Source organism: Pocillopora verrucosa, chromosome 3, assembly GCF_036669915.1.
Source record: "Pocillopora verrucosa isolate sample1 chromosome 3, ASM3666991v2, whole genome shotgun sequence".
Lineage (NCBI taxonomy): Eukaryota > Metazoa > Cnidaria > Anthozoa > Scleractinia > Pocilloporidae > Pocillopora > Pocillopora verrucosa.
This window is the reverse complement of record NC_089314.1, coordinates 5843583-5861904: the sequence shown is the minus strand read 5'-3', so window position 1 is coordinate 5861904 and position 18322 is coordinate 5843583. Positions and strand designations below refer to the sequence as shown.

At 40.9% G+C, this 18322-nt stretch overlaps 1 protein-coding gene across 3 annotated transcripts; it reads left to right on the top strand.

Moving 5' to 3' along the window:
* Positions 1–3524: 3524 nt before the first annotated feature.
* LOC131798105 (uncharacterized) lies at positions 3525–18075 on the top strand. Of its 3 annotated transcripts, XM_066164566.1 has the most exons (7): positions 3525–3671; positions 3873–3987; positions 5743–5814; positions 7503–7572; positions 9326–9375; positions 10323–17576; positions 17941–18075. In XM_066164566.1, the coding sequence occupies exons 5-6, from the start codon at positions 9363–9365 to the stop codon at positions 17558–17560; spliced, it is 7251 nt and encodes a 2416-aa protein (XP_066020663.1). In that variant the 5' UTR covers positions 3525–3671; positions 3873–3987; positions 5743–5814; positions 7503–7572; positions 9326–9362; the 3' UTR covers positions 17561–17576; positions 17941–18075. The 3 variants fall into 3 exon arrangements, with proteins under 3 accessions (XP_066020663.1, XP_066020665.1, XP_066020664.1); XM_066164568.1 differs by lacking the exon at positions 5743–5814; XM_066164567.1 differs by having other exon boundaries at positions 3531–3987.
* Positions 18076–18322: the final 247 nt, after the last annotated feature.

Here is an 18322-nt window from a genome sequence, read left to right as displayed (position 1 = left end):
GGGGTGGAATGCAGTCTACTAGTACTCAGGGAGGGGTGGAAGGCGGAGTGTTATTACTCAAAGAGGGGTGAGAGAAGGACTATTGCTAAGCAGGGAGAGGTGGGAGGTGGATGTAATAGTAAACACTACTTGTTAATGGAACTTTTATTCGATCGTATAGATTATCGTCATCGGTTTTTCGACTGACTTTTTGAATGTTCTTCATTTTTGTCGTCATGCGAAAGCGAAACTGCCATGTAAACACTGGGACATAAAATAATCAGCAAACGATTTCGAAGAGGAATCCATATTCTCGTATCGAGCAAAAGCACTGCTTTACATTTAATATGGGAAAGATGGGAAAGCGCAAATATCGATTTTATCTGTTTCGCAAACAAAGGAGTTAATCACCCACACCGGAAATAGCGACCAGGCATTCCTCGCGACTCCCGTACGTTTGTTTTCCAATTTGCCCGGGCCGCTGCCAATCACTTCTTGCGTAAATACCTACGTAACCTGCGTGGAAGTACAGTGGCTACTGTTGCTTACCGATATTTTCCGTTGGCAAAACGTAGAAGTCAGTAAATGTGACCGATTCTGCCCGGAAAATTTTATTATCTGGAGCTTGGATATGTCAGGAGAGTTTCATTGACAGCTGGATTAACTGCACCCCGTGTTGTGAAACCATTATAAAGACATCGCGCTTTCCTTCGCTTTTTTTGTCACATACTAAAGAGAAACGTGAGGCAACTGAAAGATGATTCATGCTAACCCGTCGGTATCACTTAGCACTGGCACAAGTCGACCTAACAGGCACAACGCATATCTTAATAGTGGAGGATCGAAAGCAGGAATGGAATTGGTGATATCTTCAATGACAATTATAGTCCAGTGTTTAAGTGCCAGTTTAGCATTCGCATTACAACAGATTAAAGAAACGCTACGGCCCAGCGCAAAATTTTGACATACAAATAATCAGTCGAAAAGCCGCTCAAAATAATTTGTATGATTCAATGAACACTCCATAAATCAGTAGCAGTTACCAGTATATCAACTTCCCACCCCTCCTTGCGTACTAGTACTTCTTTCTCCACTAGTAGCAACAGTCTGCCTACCATCCCTCCCTGAGAACTGAGAGACTGCATCCCACTCATCCCTAAGAAGTAATCTTCTGCCTCCCCCCCTATAAAAAAAATAGTCCATATTTTACCCTACGCCCCTAGGCAGAGGGTAAAATATGGACTGGGCCATTTTTTGGACCATTTTTTTTGGGGGGGGAAGGCTGACCATTAGCACTTAGGGGTCGGTGGGATGCAGTCTATCAGCATTCAGGGAGGGATGGTAGGCAGACTGTTGTTACCGAGGGAGGGGTAGAGGACGAACTACAGTGCGCAGGGAGGGGTGGGAGGTTTATGTATGAGTAACTACTACTTCTTATTATGGAGTGTTCATTGAATCATACAAATTGTTTTGAGCGGTTTTTCGACCGACTATTCGTATGTCAAAATTTTTGTGCTGGGTCGTAGCGTTTATTTCATTCTTGTCATGCGAATGCGAAACTGGCACTTAAACACTGGACTATAATTGTTATTGAAAATATCTCCATCTTCCACTGTTAAGGCATGCGTGTGCCTGTTTGGTCGACTTGTGCCAGAGCTAGGTGATACTCGTGAATCATCTTTCAGTTGCCTCACGTTTCCCTTTTTGTATGTGACTATGGAGCTATCCGCACTAGCGACAAAATTGTTAATAAAGACAAATTTTTTGTCATTACCAACACTTTACAGGTGCGGATGGTTTGTCGTGACTCGACAATTTTTTGAGGCGGACAAATTTTCAAACGCACCGCCGACAAAATTCGTCCCTGTTAGGTCGACTTGTGCCAGTGCTAAGTGATACCGACGGGTTAGCATGAATCATCTTTCAGTTGCCTCACGTTTCCCTTTTTGTTTGTGACAAAAAAAGCGAAGTAAAGCGCGATGTCTTCATAATGGTTTCACAACATGGGGTGTAATTAATCCAGCTGTACGGACGGAAAATATCGGCAAGCAACAGTAGCCACCGTACTTCCACTTGGCAGGTTACGTAGATTTTTACACAAGAAGTGATTGGCAGCAGCCCGAGCAAATTGGAAAACAAACGTAAGGGAGTCGCGAGGAATGCATGGTCGCTATTTCCGGTGTTGGTGATTAACTCCTCTGCATGCGAAACAGATGAAATCGATATTTGCGCTTTCCCATACTACAAGTACAGCAGTGCTTTTGCTCGATTCGAGAATATGGATTCCTCTTCGAAATCGTTTGCTGATTATTTCATATAATAAAAGTATAAACGTTGAAATTGCAGAAGCGCTCGTGAATTCTATATGCTGCTAAGTTAAGGGCTAAGGACCGGAAATTTCGTGATCTCGTCTGATAAGATGAATGACAAAAGGAAGATAGATAAATTTAGTAATTACATACTGTATACACAAAGGGAAACGTGAAGCAACTGATGGTACACATGTCGACTCAAAAGGCACAGGTATAACTCAATAGAAATCAAAGTCCAGTGTTCACGTGGCAGTTTTGCTTTCGCAGGACGACAAAAATGAAGAACATTCAAAAAGTCAGTCGAAAAACCGATGAAGATAATTTGTACGATCGAGTAAAAGCTCCATTAACAAGTAGTGTTTACTATTACATCCACCTCTCACCCCTCCCTGCCTACGAAAAGTCCTTCTCTCACCCCTCCCTGAGTAATAACACTCTGCCTTCCACCCCTCCCTCAGTACTAGTAGACTGCATCCCCACCCCTCCCTGAGTACTAATGGTTTCCTTCCCCCCTATAAAATGAGGTGGTTTCGGCGAGATAGCCCTTACGTCACAAGCAAGCAAGCTCGACGATTTGCGACAACATCGAAATATTTCATGTAATGCTAAGCAATTTAATGTTCAGTTAGAGCGTCTGATGTTCTGCACAGCTATTCAACGAAACGCTACACCATTTGTGTGTACGCTGTACCATTCGACATTACGCTGAGCCATTTCACGCAACGCTACACTGTTTGTATTTGCATTGTGGTAATCGACATGGCGCCAAGCCATTTCACGCAACGCTACACCTTACGTGCGTACACTGAACCATTCGACGTTACGCCGAGCCATTTGACGCAACGCTACACCGTTTGTGTACTGTGTTGCAAATTAGCGCTAAGCTACTCGCAATTAAAATAGTCCATTTCACAATTTTATGTTCCAACTCGACATGGGAAACTAGACCTTTTATCATTTGGCTAGACTATTCATGTTTACTGTCACTGTTTCATGAAGGAAACTAAACCGTCTCTAATTTGGCCATGCTATTCCTTTATTAGCTATGCTATCCTGCAGCTGATCCTTAGACCAGCTTTGTATTTGCTGATCTGTTTGACATCCTTGTACTTTTGTGGTGATGGCCGCCCATACAAGAGGTTTCCAAGAAAAATTCCTGACATTCTTCAGTGTGAAATTCTAGGAATCATAAACAGCAGAAAGGCTCTTGGATGTCACATAGGTCAAGTCAATTATGATAATGTCATGGCCGTATTTGGCGCCTTGGACGTTAACGATTGTAGTTCTAGCTTCTGAGTTTCTTCGCTTTTTCCAAGTGAGGCGAATTCGTTTTCTCTTTCACGACGAGGGAAAGTGAACTCAAGCTAAGGAAGTTGACAAGTACGATTGTTTGTAGTCGAAAATTTTCATCTTAGGCATAGCTGCTTGCGTTCTCTCGTGTGCTGTCTCGATCACTAGATTTTGCTGTAATCTAGCATTACCAAGACGTGCTGGGGATCAGAATTGAAATTCTCCTGTACTACTCATTTCTTCTTTATTTGAGCACAAAACTGGTAAACTTGATTGTACTTTACCTTTCAGTCAAGCTTGTAACCAATCAAACATCGCAACGGATATCTGAAACTGATGGAAGCGAGGAAAGTACATTTATAGATGCAAAGGCCAATGTCGTAAGTCGGCTCTGGAAAGTCTTAAGGTAAAGGGCTTCGTTTTCTTTTTTTGTTGAATATGAAATGTGTAGAGATCGACACCTCAAGTGCAGTACCATTATAGAATTCTAAGACAAAGGGTAAACAAGAGTCGCAGCTTAAAAATGATTTACATGTAGACCGTACCGTGTACTCATGGATAATTTTATCGTGGTCATACATATTGCAATTTTGACTGTTTGTTATTAAGGGAATAACATGACTTTTTTCGGGAATATTGTTTATTTGCGCCCGCGTAGTGTCATTTGCGGCCCGAGCGCTTCGAGCTATTAAAGAATCAACTCAGTCCAGTGAACTTATTAATTAACTAATTGAAGTCAACTTTCAGCTTCGTTTGTCGCACCATTTCTCGAATTTTTTGATCCCCCACGAAGTGGCTTTCTTTGTATTTTCCGCCTGACCTTTTGCTTCTAATTTGTCCAAATCTTCTAGCCCCAAATCTGAGTTTTGACTGCTAAATTCTTCCATTACTTCAGTTTTCGCTCAAAGACGATTCGACGACTGAAAAAACTGCAGTTCAAAACCGGAGTTTCGCAAATGAATGGTTTTCCCGCGTCAACACTAGGCTTACTCTAATTGGTTAAAATCCATCGGATGATGAAGCAAGAACCAATCAGCTGTAGGGATAATGTATTAGCAGCCCGCTGTCAGTCTTTTGCGGCCCGCTGAGCGTGTGTTTTGAAGAGGCCGATTTTCCATTTGGCCGCGTATATTGATAATAATATAAGATAGCAATGCAGTCTATCAATTGCTCGTAGCATAAAATGAAGGTTTCAGGAACAATCTATTATTTGGATCTGTTTCGCACTCTATTCGGTGGTCTAATATAATCTGACTTTGTTAGATAATTTCTCAATCGTATTCAAGATTGTATTGCAAGTCTCCTGGCGATACAATGTTTACGACTGGGCCTAGCGTATTTCAATTGCGTGAAAAACCAAATTAGTTGTTTGACAACAGGAAATGATTTTTGTCATTAGGACAGAAAGGGATAATTTTTTGTGAGAGTAACACTGCGGGTGATCGGAGAACGCCGCCTTTGCCGCAGTATTTTGATTTATTAGAAATAAACCTTTGAAAATTCTATTTTCTTTGAAATTCTGACGTAGGAGAACCAAGTTCATTTAATTCGAAATTAGAAGAAGGAACTTGTTGGAAGCAACTAACCCGACAATAAAGAGCGTGGGTTTAGGTTAGCACTGAGGCAGATTTTTTCCGGATGCTTGACCGAACAATGACATTTTGGTGCTGCACTAGTCTTTTGACATGGCTCTACATGTCATTGCAATTAGGTATCGAACATCATTCATACTTGGACATCGACAGGAGATCCAATAAAGGTCTTATAAAGGCCTATTTACACGGCACGACTTTGTCGCATGCGACAAGCTTACGACAGGCCTACGACATGACTTAAGAGTCGTAAGCGAGTTGTAGGTTTGATTTACACGAAACAATTCGTGTCGTAAGCCTGTCGTAAGCTTGTCGCATGCGACAAAGTCGTACCGTGTAAATAGGCCCTAAGAGTCTCAAAATTCAATCAAATGATTGACAGGTCATGCAATTTGAACCTCAGTTTTCCGAGAAACTGACAGAATTTTGCGGCAACTGAATATAGTGCATATTATATTACACCGGGTTTCATGAATCGGGAATATCACGCGATCATGTTTTAGGCATCATTATAGTAAGCGAATAACAGAAGGAAATGTGATTTTCATGATATTTGATTTGTTTTGTAGCTGATCCTTCCATTTAAATACATCCTGAGCACACGAAGCCAGACACCTGGAATCAGCAGAAAATAGCTTCAGGTACTAAATACAAAGCAAATTCACGATCCATCCATTTTACCCTGTCTACCATGCATCTTCGACAGCTTCCGCAATGCTGCTATTTCAAAAAGCTTCAGGTGCTTAGAAACGCAAGTTAAATTACTAGTTAATCCATGTTTTATCATGCATCTTGGATAGCTATTTCGAAATAGCCTGTAAAACGACCGATTAGTCAGTAAAAAGTGTCGACTGCATATTGCCAACTGCAGACCGGATACAAAACACAGACAAAGAATAAAAGGACCTTTTCGTTTAATAATTTGATTTAACCAACTGAAATTCATTCACAAGGTTCCTATCGTGCATTGTTCTAAATTTCCGGTTTTTTTTTTTTATCAAATACATGTGTTTATGTCCGGATAATCGAGGTTCGACTGTAGCATCACGTGTAAAAACGACTGACTCTCAAGTCACGAAGAGTATACACTCGTTTCATACAAACCGATAAGCTTTTTATCAGTTTTCTTGGACATCAAGCAGACCTAAAGCGTCTGAAACTCTACAGAATCTTGCAAATTTGACATAAACTGCACTAGTCTTTGAACAAGGCTCAACAACTCGAGAATACTCTGCAATGGGTTATCCTATTGACATGTATTGAATAACGTAGGAAAATTCATTACCTGACGAGGGAATTCCGCGTTAAATTGCACGCGGAAACCGATATCGCACGAATCGCGAAGCGATGAGTCAGGTAATGGATTTTCCTTGAATCGCATCATTGAATAAATATATGTTATTCGCTGGCTGGGAGGCAGTAGGCCGAGGGCAGCATTCTCAAGACCGAAGTCACAGTTTTTTACCATATGGACCTCCCAGCCGGCAAATAATATAGATATATATATATATTTCTTAAACTTGACGAAATTCTTTCCGAAAGAACCCGAATGATTTAGGGCTGTAAATACGGCAAGATCTTCCATAAACTGAACAAATTTTGAGCGAGTAAATGGTAGTTAAAATAGAGGTGACGCAAATTAAAGAGAGATGCTGAGGGTTAGCTACTACTGACAAGCTCTCCAGCATATTACACTTTCTCGAGACCCCCGAAGATACTTTGCAAATTAAGTGCAAAAATCAGGTTTGTTTATCACGTCCCCGAGTCTCCGAGTCCCACTTCCCCGAGTCCCACTTCTCCGAATCCCACCTCTCCGACTCCCACGTCTCCGAGTCCCAAGTCTCCGAGTCCCACGTTTGACTCTTCAAAAGGTGATAATGCTTTTGAAAACACTTTAAAATGAAAATTTTCATAGAATGAAATTGTAGAAAACTTTGTTGGTTGTTATGCTTACGTGGATACGACACAATATCATTTAGCCTCGTTTTCAACTCGCACTTCCACGCTAAATACCTTGCTTCGTTAACCAAACACAATGCGAGATTTTATTCAATGATGCGATTCTACCAAAAATGATTGACAAGTGACGCTACTTGAACATCCCGGCTTTTTCCCAGTATTATTGATGAGCCCTTATTTCGTTCAAGGAAATAAACGGGAGATTAAGCACCTCAAACTCCAAAGCAGTTTGCAGAAATAACTTACATTCCGCTAATCTTCTGACAAGGCTATATATATCGTTGATGTTTTGCAATCAGGCATGGGACATCGATACCGCGAGTGAACTTAGAAAGAAGCTTGATTTCGTGATCTTTGATTTACTTTGCAGCTGATCCTCCCGTCTAAATACCTCTGAGCACAGAAGCCAGTCACTTGGGATCAGCAGAAAATAGCTTCAGGTACTTAACGTAAAGCAAAATTGTTTAAACGTTGATCCATATTATACTATGCATTTTACAAAATTGTTTAAACGTTGATCCATATTATACTATGCATTTTGATAGCTTCAGAAATATTGTTATTTCGAATCGAACTCTCAAACGAGCAAATTACTACAGATCTGACTGTGTGTAGACGGCAGACTCTATCTCGAGTGCAAAGTTTTCTCGCAGGTTATTTGAAATATTACTTAGCATATGAAATTTCGCAAATGAGCTAAAGTGGAAAAAAAAGTCAAAACTCTTCATAAAGGGTCAATAAAGTTTAAGGAAATATTTAATCATGTAGCATTCGATCCAGAAATTTTCCGGTCCCCGTCGATAAAACTTTTGGCATGTTTTAATAGATGAAAGTTTGTACTTAACCAAGTTTGCATTTATTTAAGTTTTCGGAAGTCAGGCTTGCTTTTGTGCAGAATCCTTGTAAGAAATAGCTGGAGAAAAAAGTATCTGTCACAATCTGACACCTGTCAATTAGAGAGCGCGTAAGAAAAGAAAAAGCGCAAGAACATTTGAAAACAACGTAACTAGTTTGGCAAGGACTGTCACACATGCCAATGTTTTCTTCAAAAACATTCAATGATCTAACGGAAAGTATTATTCACTCTCATCGAAGATTCATTCATGTACCAAGATTTACCTCTGTTCACTAAGTAAACGGCGAGGAAAGCAATTGTGAGTAAATTCAAATTTTTTATTTTGAAGTTGTGAGAGTTTGCTCGTTTGTTTGCTGCAATGGCGTGTGTAAATCTGGTCTTTCCTCCACAAAAACTAAATTCAAATGGCACACTCCAATGAGACACAAGGGGATTTAATGCGGCCTTTTCTCAATAAATTCCTTCAGTTTCTGTAGTACAATTTACGGTACAAATGTCTAAGTTGAACGGACTCGGAAAGACTGACCGAGAGCGTATATTTGTTGTAAAACTAAATTTAAAACTTTGCTCGCTCTTTCACTACGAACAAATTGTTTGAGAAAATTCAGATATTAAATGAATGAAGTTCCTTCATTCAGTTTAACTGTAACCAAATACCTCACGTTTTAACTTTCTAGGTACTTTTTTTGAACGATTAAAATTAATTGAAGAAGGTTTTGAGGCCGCTAGTCAACTAACGTAATGACACTATTGCATAAACAAATTCTTTCTAAAACCAATATTTTTCTGTCAACCACAGTGATTTGAGAGAGAGAAAAGAGAGGGTTCACAAGTTATTTATCGGCTTGAGGTAGTGACCGACGTGTTTGCTTAAAAATACTGCCCAGCCGGAAAAACGAGATATATTTATGAAAAATGGCAACGAAATTTGGGATGTACTCGGCGACTCACGAAAGCGTTACCGTGGCCCGTGGGCAGAGATAGGAAAATACTGACCGGGTTGAGAACCAATCAGATTGCGGGATTCATTACCGTGCCCTCTGAAAAAAGAAAAATCTTGTTACTTAAGGTGTTTTTTTTTCTTCATTTTCTTTTCGTAAATAAGTAGGAAATAATTACACTCTGCCGACTTAAATTATTGAACAGTCCGTCGATTCCAACATCGTTTCCAAGCATTGTGTGAGGGGACAGAGAGTCCACAAATCGTCTCACTTCGTCTCGTTTAATGCGCTTCAATTCATGGAACTAGACCGTACACGAGTGATGACGTTGGCTATGTCATATAATACTTATACTCCGTAGTTTCCATCTAAGATACCTGTGCTCTTCCGTTTCAGGCGTTATATGGGAAACATGTTACAATCTTGAACAGCGATGTCCGATCAAGGTACAGTTATTCCCAATTTGTATGTAGTTCATGTAGGGGAACTCTGTATCATGATATTATTAGTAATGGTAATAGGAATGAGTGAGTCTAATCCAGTCTGTAATCATAAGAGTGAAGTACTTATAAAAAAGCGCGTTCTGGTTCATTTCGTGTCCTCATGAATCTTAGCGTGAAATCAAGGCAATTCGTGAATTTTACCAATGTTCAAGGTCTATTTTTCCCGTAAACGACGTTGTTCTCATAAACAGACCTAATGGTTTTCAGGTTTTTGTAAAAAATTGTTTTGATTTACAATTCATAAGTCGAGGAAATTCTTCGAACAGCCGATAAAATTTTAACAAAAAATTAGCATGAGTCCGCGACATGTCGATGCATTGCGTAAAATCAACTTGTACGCCTCTGGTGTAGTTATTTGTGGGGTTGATTTAAACTACAACTTTGAATGTGATTGGCTTATTGAACTGTCTGATAACAAACTGCCGAAAACAAAATATCCAATAACAATTTGGCAAGTGAATTGGTGGAAAAAAAGAGTTTTTCAAACCAATCACAGTCAAGGAAATTGTAATTTTTATGATTGTAGAAGAAAGGTCATTGCAGCGGTAAAAAGAATTGCACATACAAGGAACGCTGAATTGTTTCGTGAACTTTTCAGATAGTGCTTGCTACAGAACCAACGCCGTCTACTGGTCTTTTTAATAATTATCAGAGCTTAATCAGTTTTCGGTAGTTTTTTTTTTTCGTGGAAAAAATTTTACCAAATTCCTGTAAATTCGTCATTCAGGATCAAAACGATAGAGCATTAGGGCGTCAGGCTGTAGTTATCGTGAAATGGGTATTATTGGCATGAAAAGACGTTACAAATATTTACTTCAAACTTGAGAGAGGATTCATTACAAACTTGCTTACGATAGGTTAATGGGGTGACCAAATTGTAACATATTTAGTTGCAGGTGAAGTCTTTCGCGATGATACTCTCCCGTTCTTGGTAAATTTCTCACTTAACGAAGATTCAGCGTGCTTCTTCGAGCAAGGTGACCATGACAGGGTTTACTATTGGCAAGCTCCATTTGGAATGACTGAATCTTATTTTCTTGACTTCATAATCGAAGTCGTAAATGAAATCGTCCCGACTGAAGTCTCCAATCAGGAAACGGGCCGATTACTCGAGCTCCTCCTTCCTACTTCAGAATTACTTCCAACGTTACAAAAACTGAATCAGAAACGTATAAAATTTTTGAAAAGAAATGACGAGGACGCCACATCCATATTGCGCGAAAACCTCGCTGGCTCTGAACAAATAATTGTACTTTACTCCTCCTTGGGAAACATATCAAGCGTACATCTTCGTATAGACGACCTAACAGATCCTTCCGGGGAGATACGAAGAACAATCAACAAAATTCGTCTGAGTGAAGCAACCTTTTATGCTGAAAGCGATGCAGAGGATGAGAAGGAGGAGAGCCAAGATATTTATTCTGAAGAAATTTACTCGTCAGATGAAGATGAAGAAGTTGAGCGGGAAGTCCAAGCAAGCCCGGACAAGCCTTGCTATTATCCTTCCCAAATAGAAATGGCAACGATTTTAAGGAAACGAATTGAAGCCATTATGTCCCATTACCATAACATTTCAAGACTCAAGGAGGTCTTCAACGATATTGAATTCGTAGTGTACACAGCCCGGTACAGAATGCTAAGCAATCAGACGGAGAAGAGGATTCGCCATCCTGACGCAGGTGTACTTTCAAAAGAAGAACTCGAGTCGTGCAATTGTGAACGTGATGGAAAGAAACGGATGTTCATGTACGTTCGCAGCGCAGAGACGGATACGCATTTTGAAAAACTTAAAGAAGATGTTCAGGAAAAACCCCAGACACTCTTTGTCATTGTAGCAGACGAATGCCACTGGGGAATAACCAAAGACAAAGCGAGCAAACCCTCTGCCCATAATCTTTTCATCAATGAATGGTCCAAAGGCAACCCCCCCAAAAATGTTATTGTTCTACAAATCTCAGCGACACCGTTTAACCTCCTGACGCAGAACTCTCGTCTTCCTCTGGTTCCGTGCGTTATTCTCAAGGACAACGTCTCTCCAACCAACCAAGCAGGCGATCTCGTGGTCCTTAAGCAAGAACCTGACTTGGAGCGAGTAGGGGAAACCTCAAAGAAACTTGAACTTCACGTTGTCCACTGGTCAGAAGTTGAACTTAAAAACTTTGAGAGAGGAATGCGAATGAAACTCAAGTCAACTCTAAACATTGACGATTCTCTCTACAAGTACCTTCAACTCTCTACCAAGGGAAACCTAGGTGTCACATCTGTACCAGAAGAGGCAACGGAATTCCTTATCCAAGGTAGCCACGGCATAGTGACTTTGAAAGCAGAAGAAAAAGGAGGACGCTTGTTGACGGTCACCACGGATACCCATGGAAACTTAGAAGCCAAAAGTGATCCTCCAGTACCAACAGAATTTGAGGTTAAGATGGATTTTGGAGTTGGAGTTGTCGCTTTTCGATCTTGCGACGAACGAGATTGCTACATTTCTGTTGACGCGAATGACTACGTCAGTTTGCAAACCGCCAAAATTGAGCGAAAATGTGGTGTTTCTATCATGAAACCAAAACATGATTTGGCTAAAGTTTCTTTCCAATTCTACACTGATCAGTCGGCACCAATGCAGGTGAACACGGTTGGGAAGCAGTATATGAGTTTGAACTACTATCTCAGCACCCTGAACAGTCCCATCAAGAAAGACCAGAAAATTAGGGAAGATAAGACATTTCAAAATATTGTGGATAAGGCCAAGAGAGGAAGGAAAATGTCACAGTCAGGCTCGACTTCTTTTCCAATTGATGCCTTGCTTTGTGCTGATTACTGCTACCACATTATACTTTCGAGCGTTTTCAACAGAGGTGACGAGGTATGTAAAGCACTGACTGTTAAAGTCGAAGAATCACCCACTAATGAATTCCACAGACGTCTCACATTGTTCAAGAAGAAACTCAATGCACCGGACGTGGAAAAGTACATTCACCCGGAGGCCTTCGAGCTAATTCAAAGAAATATTCGCGACAGAGTAACACAACAATTTAAGGAAGACTTGAAGAACGTGGAGAAGCTGAAGAAACAGAGGGCATCTGAGAGTAATGAATTGCAGATATCGAAAGAGGAGCTGGCCATCTCATTTGTTGAATGCATGATGCACTTTCCTTCACAAGAACTCGAGGAATTAAAACACTCTACACCCTTAAACATTCAACAAGAATTGCAAGCAAATGGTTGTGAGTTAATGGTACAAATATGGCACTATCTAGTACAAAAACATGAAACAAGTTCCTTAGTGGAAGATCTAATCCAGAGCGGAAAGGGAGATCTAGGAAAGATGAAAATTGTACGAGCTAAAACAATGAAAACTGCTGATCAATTTTATTACACAGTTCAATTAGCGCGAGAAGTTTCGGGTCTCAAAGAGTACTTTGAAGTCATTAGAGACTATGGAGGTATTCAGATTGAGAACCAGCTTATGAAATCGTCAAATCCCTTCTTTAAAAAGCTTCAACCAGAAGCTTGCACCTACAAGTTTGATTGTCATTGCAGTGAGTTGAAACTACAACCTAGACATAAAATATGTGTTAACTGCCAGCACGTGCACAAATTGATAACGCAGTATGAAGACCTGGAAAACCTAGCATGCATACTCATTCTGGTCGACAAAGGTCGCATGGGAGACACATTTCCCCAGAGTTTTGACTGTCTCGACTTGCGACTTAGCTACGATAGTAGTCAAGAGTTTAAGGAGGGCTCGGCAGTCTATCTCTCCAGTCTTATTCAAGAGCTTGGAAGAATGTGCCGTTATACTCAAGTTCCCAAAAGTGCGACTCCATATGTATTGATTGGGCGACAGCTATTCAAGAGACTCAAGACGTCAGTTATGGAGTCTCCATCAATAAGTGCAACTTCCTGTAGTAAAGCAGACCGGTATATGGCTAAGACACCCCGGATCAAAGACGCACAATCATCGGCTTTGCGATGGCTAGACTATGAAGCACATAAAGACAGCTACGATTATGGAAACTCACAAACGCACTGCAACAGAATCCTTCTGCAAGCCGAACCTCAGATTGGCAAGACGGGAACGTACTTGTGCCTGATAAGAGAATTGCGACTGAATATTCTGGGAAACGAAAGAGTTTTGCTCACTTCACCCTCTACATTTGACGAAGGTTCCTTTTACCAGTGGAAGGAAAGAAATAATTCTGACGAGTCGGTTATCACAGATGTAGATGAATGCAAATACTGGCAATTTCCGTACTGGAAGACAATCGCGACTTGCCCAAGCCTGCTCGACAAACCGGTTGAGATGGGGAAGTATTCAATAGGAGGGTGCTTCTACTCTCATGACATGGAGGAAAATCCATTCATTTTTCTGAAGGAGGAAGGGAAAACGCTAATCAAGACCGGTCATCAAAACCTTAGGACTGATGATTGTTCAAATGGCCCCCGTGCTTGGCATTGGTACCATTTTGAGAAATGTGCTGAGTGTGGAAGACTTCTACAGGGCAAAGAATCTAAGCTGGAAAATGTGGTGGTAGACATTGCTGGAATCCCCGTCACTGTTACATGCTCCTTGCCCAGCAATTGTCCGTCATTCACTCAACTAAAAGAAAAATTAACGAGCAGTAAATCTCTAGTGGATGGTCTCACTTTGCCATACTGGATATTTCATCCTTCACACAGAGACGATCCTAGGAAGTGCACTTTGAATTACCACCACGTAATGCAAGAAAACGGACGCGTTATCAATTATGTCCAAGTTGTCGTTGTTCGAAAGGAAAAGTTCGAGGCCTACAGATCCACCTGGGGAAAGGTACTCGTCATTGTACCACTTCCAGAGGAACTACCCAATTGCGGCCTTGGACTGGAAGATGGAGGAATTGGTTATGCCAGACTGTTTATTCAAAAGTTCGCATTTTCTTTAAAGCTTGAATACGTCTTCATGATTGATGACAATATCGCCATGATGTCAGAAGCAGAATTTTCAAAAGATCACATGCCTGGAAAAGAAGTAAAAGTACTCAGAGATGACAGTGGGGTGATGCAAATGCGGCGATGCACTTTCCTTAAGCCTTTGGCAAGTCTTCAAAAAATAGTACAGGGAAAGGACACTCCAACCATGGCTGACAGGGAACACGAGTCTCATCCACTTAAAGATGATTTTGAAGCCCAAGGCTTTCCACTGTATACCTACACTGGTCCTGCGAAATTGTTCCGCGATAAGCAACATGGGAGCTATGGTGTTCTTGGTCTGATGAGAAGTGTCCCAAAAGCAGTGAGTCCGTTCATGAAGACCCAGGTGTACGCTGTGGTCTTGCTCAATGTCAAAAGTACTGTGGACAAAGGCGTCTTTTACCGTCCATGGCCCTGCTGGGAAGATCTACGCTTCAACGATGATTGTGACAAAGCAGGTCTATGGGTTGTTAGATGCAACCGTTACTCTTTCGTCAAAGTTCAGTACAAAGCCTGGATTGAGAGCCTCGTCCTGCCTCAAGTCTTCCCTTGGGATGAGAAATGTTCAATCGTGGAGAGACCAGTTGAAAGCGAGCTACCAGAAGCCCTGGAAGAGGAAATTATCCTAGAGCACCTTTGCAACTTTGTGAACACCAGTGGTCCTGACAAGTGTTTCAAAGAGAGAATTGAATATGATAGACTGGTGAATAAAGAAGCAGCAGATTCTCCCCTTCGTATCCTTGAGCAACTTGATGTGGGCATCGTTGCAGAAGAAGATCTCACCAGGGGAGTTTCTTTCCTGGTTCTCTCCTACTTTCCAGGAAATCGGAGAAGAGAGACCTTAGAGGTCCTTGATTCAAATTTCTGTGCTACCAAGAAGAAAATTGTTTTCGTTGCAAGTGCCACAGAAGCAAACAGGCGATGGCCTCAAATGACTGTGCAAACCATATCAACCAGGCACGGTATTTGTCACAACGATGAGATGACTGATAGAAAAGCACAATTTGCCATTTTTTCCGCGGCAGACCCTAAGAGGCACCGTTTGCGTTGGATTTTGATCGAAGCATCCTTCTCGCATAACAACGACGTAGTTAAGACAGAAATGGGCACAAATGATATTGAGGCTTTTGAAAAAAGCCTTGAAAACAACAGAAATGCGCTAACTCTGCAGGAAAGTACCTCGTCTAACCAGCAAAACACAGGCAAAACGACGAAAGGAGTTAAGAGATCGCTGCAGGAATCCTCCAATGACTGCCAAACATTCAAAAGGCAAAAGATTCAAGAAAAATGCCGGAAACGACGTAACAACCAAGAAGGCGAGACGATGTCGGCAGATGGGACAGCGGTTAGAAAAGAGAGAGAAAGTAGTAGTAAATCTCCCCATTCGGTGAGAGAAGTCGACTATTTAGCTTTGTTCGGTGGAGAAGGAGATGCCGAAGTCAAAGGTAACTCTGACGCCAGTATCGTAAGCGAAACCCCGCAGTCTCAAGAGAGGAGCCAAGAAGATGGATGTAACAATCGCAAGTATTTTGAAGGTACCAGTGAGGTCACTAAAGCTATCGTCGATCTTTGGATGGAATACAAGAAAATTCCAGGGAGCACTAAAAAGGTGAAGCAGGAAACAGGAACGAGCGATCTTACAATGGAATATGTAAAGAGCAAGCTTTCGAAATTCACTCTTAGCCAGCTAGAAGAAAGAGATGAGAGTGGTTACAATGCGCTCTTGAAAGCCTGTTCCTTACCATCCATGAGTCCTCATGTAATGCAGTATCTCATAAATGATGCAAAAGTAGAGATCAACTCTCGTTTGCCTCCTAACTTTGACAGGCACCACCCAGCAGGCGAAGGGTTGATTCCAGGAATGTCTGCTTTGTCAGTGGCTATTAAATGTGGAAAGAAAGCCAAAACGCTTAAAACTTTCACGAAACGAGGAAAAGAAATTTCGGTAGGAACTTCTGACGAGGAGGGGAATACTGCTCTTCACCACTGTGTTCTATCCTGTTCTAAATTTGCCTTTAAGAAGGTATTCCCTCTATACAAGAACAAGAATTGGAAAACGATGATCAACGGTGAGGGAAAGAGCCCTTTAGACATTGCCAAGAACATGGAATGGAGTAGATTGAGCGAAGGTAACCAACAGACCATTGCATTCATGCTTAAGGAAATGGAGGGAGGCGAGAAATCTAATTACCATCCAAATTGCATAAAAAAAGTGCCGTTAATGAATGATGGCTCTCTTGAAGGAAAGCAAGCCAACAGCCATCAAAATGAACGCGTAAATACATTCAATGAAGAACATCAGGAATGGTCCACCCAAATAAAGCGACCAAAAATTGGTGACGGTTACGGCCAGCATGAAGAACTGATTCTCACTACTAGCTCGGAAGAAGTAGTTCCTGGCAAAGCTGTTGATGGAGGCGGAAAAGTTGGTCTTGGTGACGACTCCAGTGATAACGGAAGCGTTAAGCACGATACTTTGGGGAAGAAAGCTGATATAGTCCAATCTTCAGATGCCGCCGCGCATATGGATGGTACCAACAGTGTCACCGGGATTATCGTGGATTTATGGAGAGAGTATAAAGAAATGCAAACGCAAGTTGAGGAAAAGGGCAGAAGCGACCTAACCACAGACGAAATTCAGAACAAACTCGAGCATTTCTCAAAAGATCAACTGGATGCAGCAGATGAAAGAGGCTACAATGCACTTCTTAAAGCCTGTTCCTTGCCTGCTATGAGTCCTCATGTAATGCAGTACCTTATCACTACAAGAAAGGTTGACCTCAATTGTCAGCTTCCTTCTGATTTTGATGTGAATCACTCAGAGGCTAAGGAATTAGTTCCAGGAATGTCCTCTTTGTCCGTGGCAATCAGAAAAGGAAATGTAAAATCAGTCTCCACGTTTATGAATAGGTCAATGTGGATTCAAGTAAGAAGTTTTGACGATAATGGAAACACCGCTCTGCATCATTGTGTGATTTCGATTTATAAAACTGCCTTTGATAAAATTTTTCCCCTTTTCAAGCCACTGGAATGGAGAGAGATGCGAAACAAAAGAGGAAAGAATCCTTTGGACATATGCATTGAAAAGGAAGAGGAACTACAAAGACAAAAAAAGGTAAAGGGAAAAGCCCTGGAAAAGCTCAGAGACATGCGTAAGGAAATGGAGGTTTCAGCTTAAAGTTTACAAACATCAGGTGAGGGTTAGTCTTCAATGTTCCTAGTATTATTCAGTATCAATATATAAAGTTTGAATTGCTGCTTTCTCCAATTTTTAGGGAAAGCTTTCCTAGGCCGTCCTTTATTATTGTAAAGTATTGTGTTATAGTTATTGCTTCAATGAAAATAATCTATCACCGCCAAGGACAAATTCTCTTTCAAACAGATTGTTTCCAATGTAAGCTCGCAATTTTTACATGCAATTATATAAATTAATTTATTATAATTATCCCAATCTTATTCATGGTTCGAAACTGCCATATTGAAAACATTCTTGCATATGATGACGAATTATCTACTGAAAGTTTCTTCTTTTTCTTCTCTCTGGTATTATTTTTATAGCATCCAAGCCAGAGGTGAACTACACCTTACACCCTTCGATTTTTCTAAGTGGCAACTGGTATTCCTCGTGAACATGGATCGAACACAGCATTTATCAGGCCTCAATGCAAAACCGAATAGGGTTTCAAGAGGAAATTATCAACTGAGTTTCGAAACTAATTTAGGGATCTTCTCAAACAATCAGAGTCGTAAAAGACCTATGTGATATTTTCCTTTGTTATGATTGGCTGTGGTGATTACTGTGAATTTGATATTACGACACTCTTGAAAAGTGCTCTGAAACCTATTTGAAGTTTTGGTATAACTGGTAATTTGATTCTCTGAAATCTAGAAGTGCACATCTATTTTTGTAATCACTTCTCGAGTTCTAACTAGCCACTGA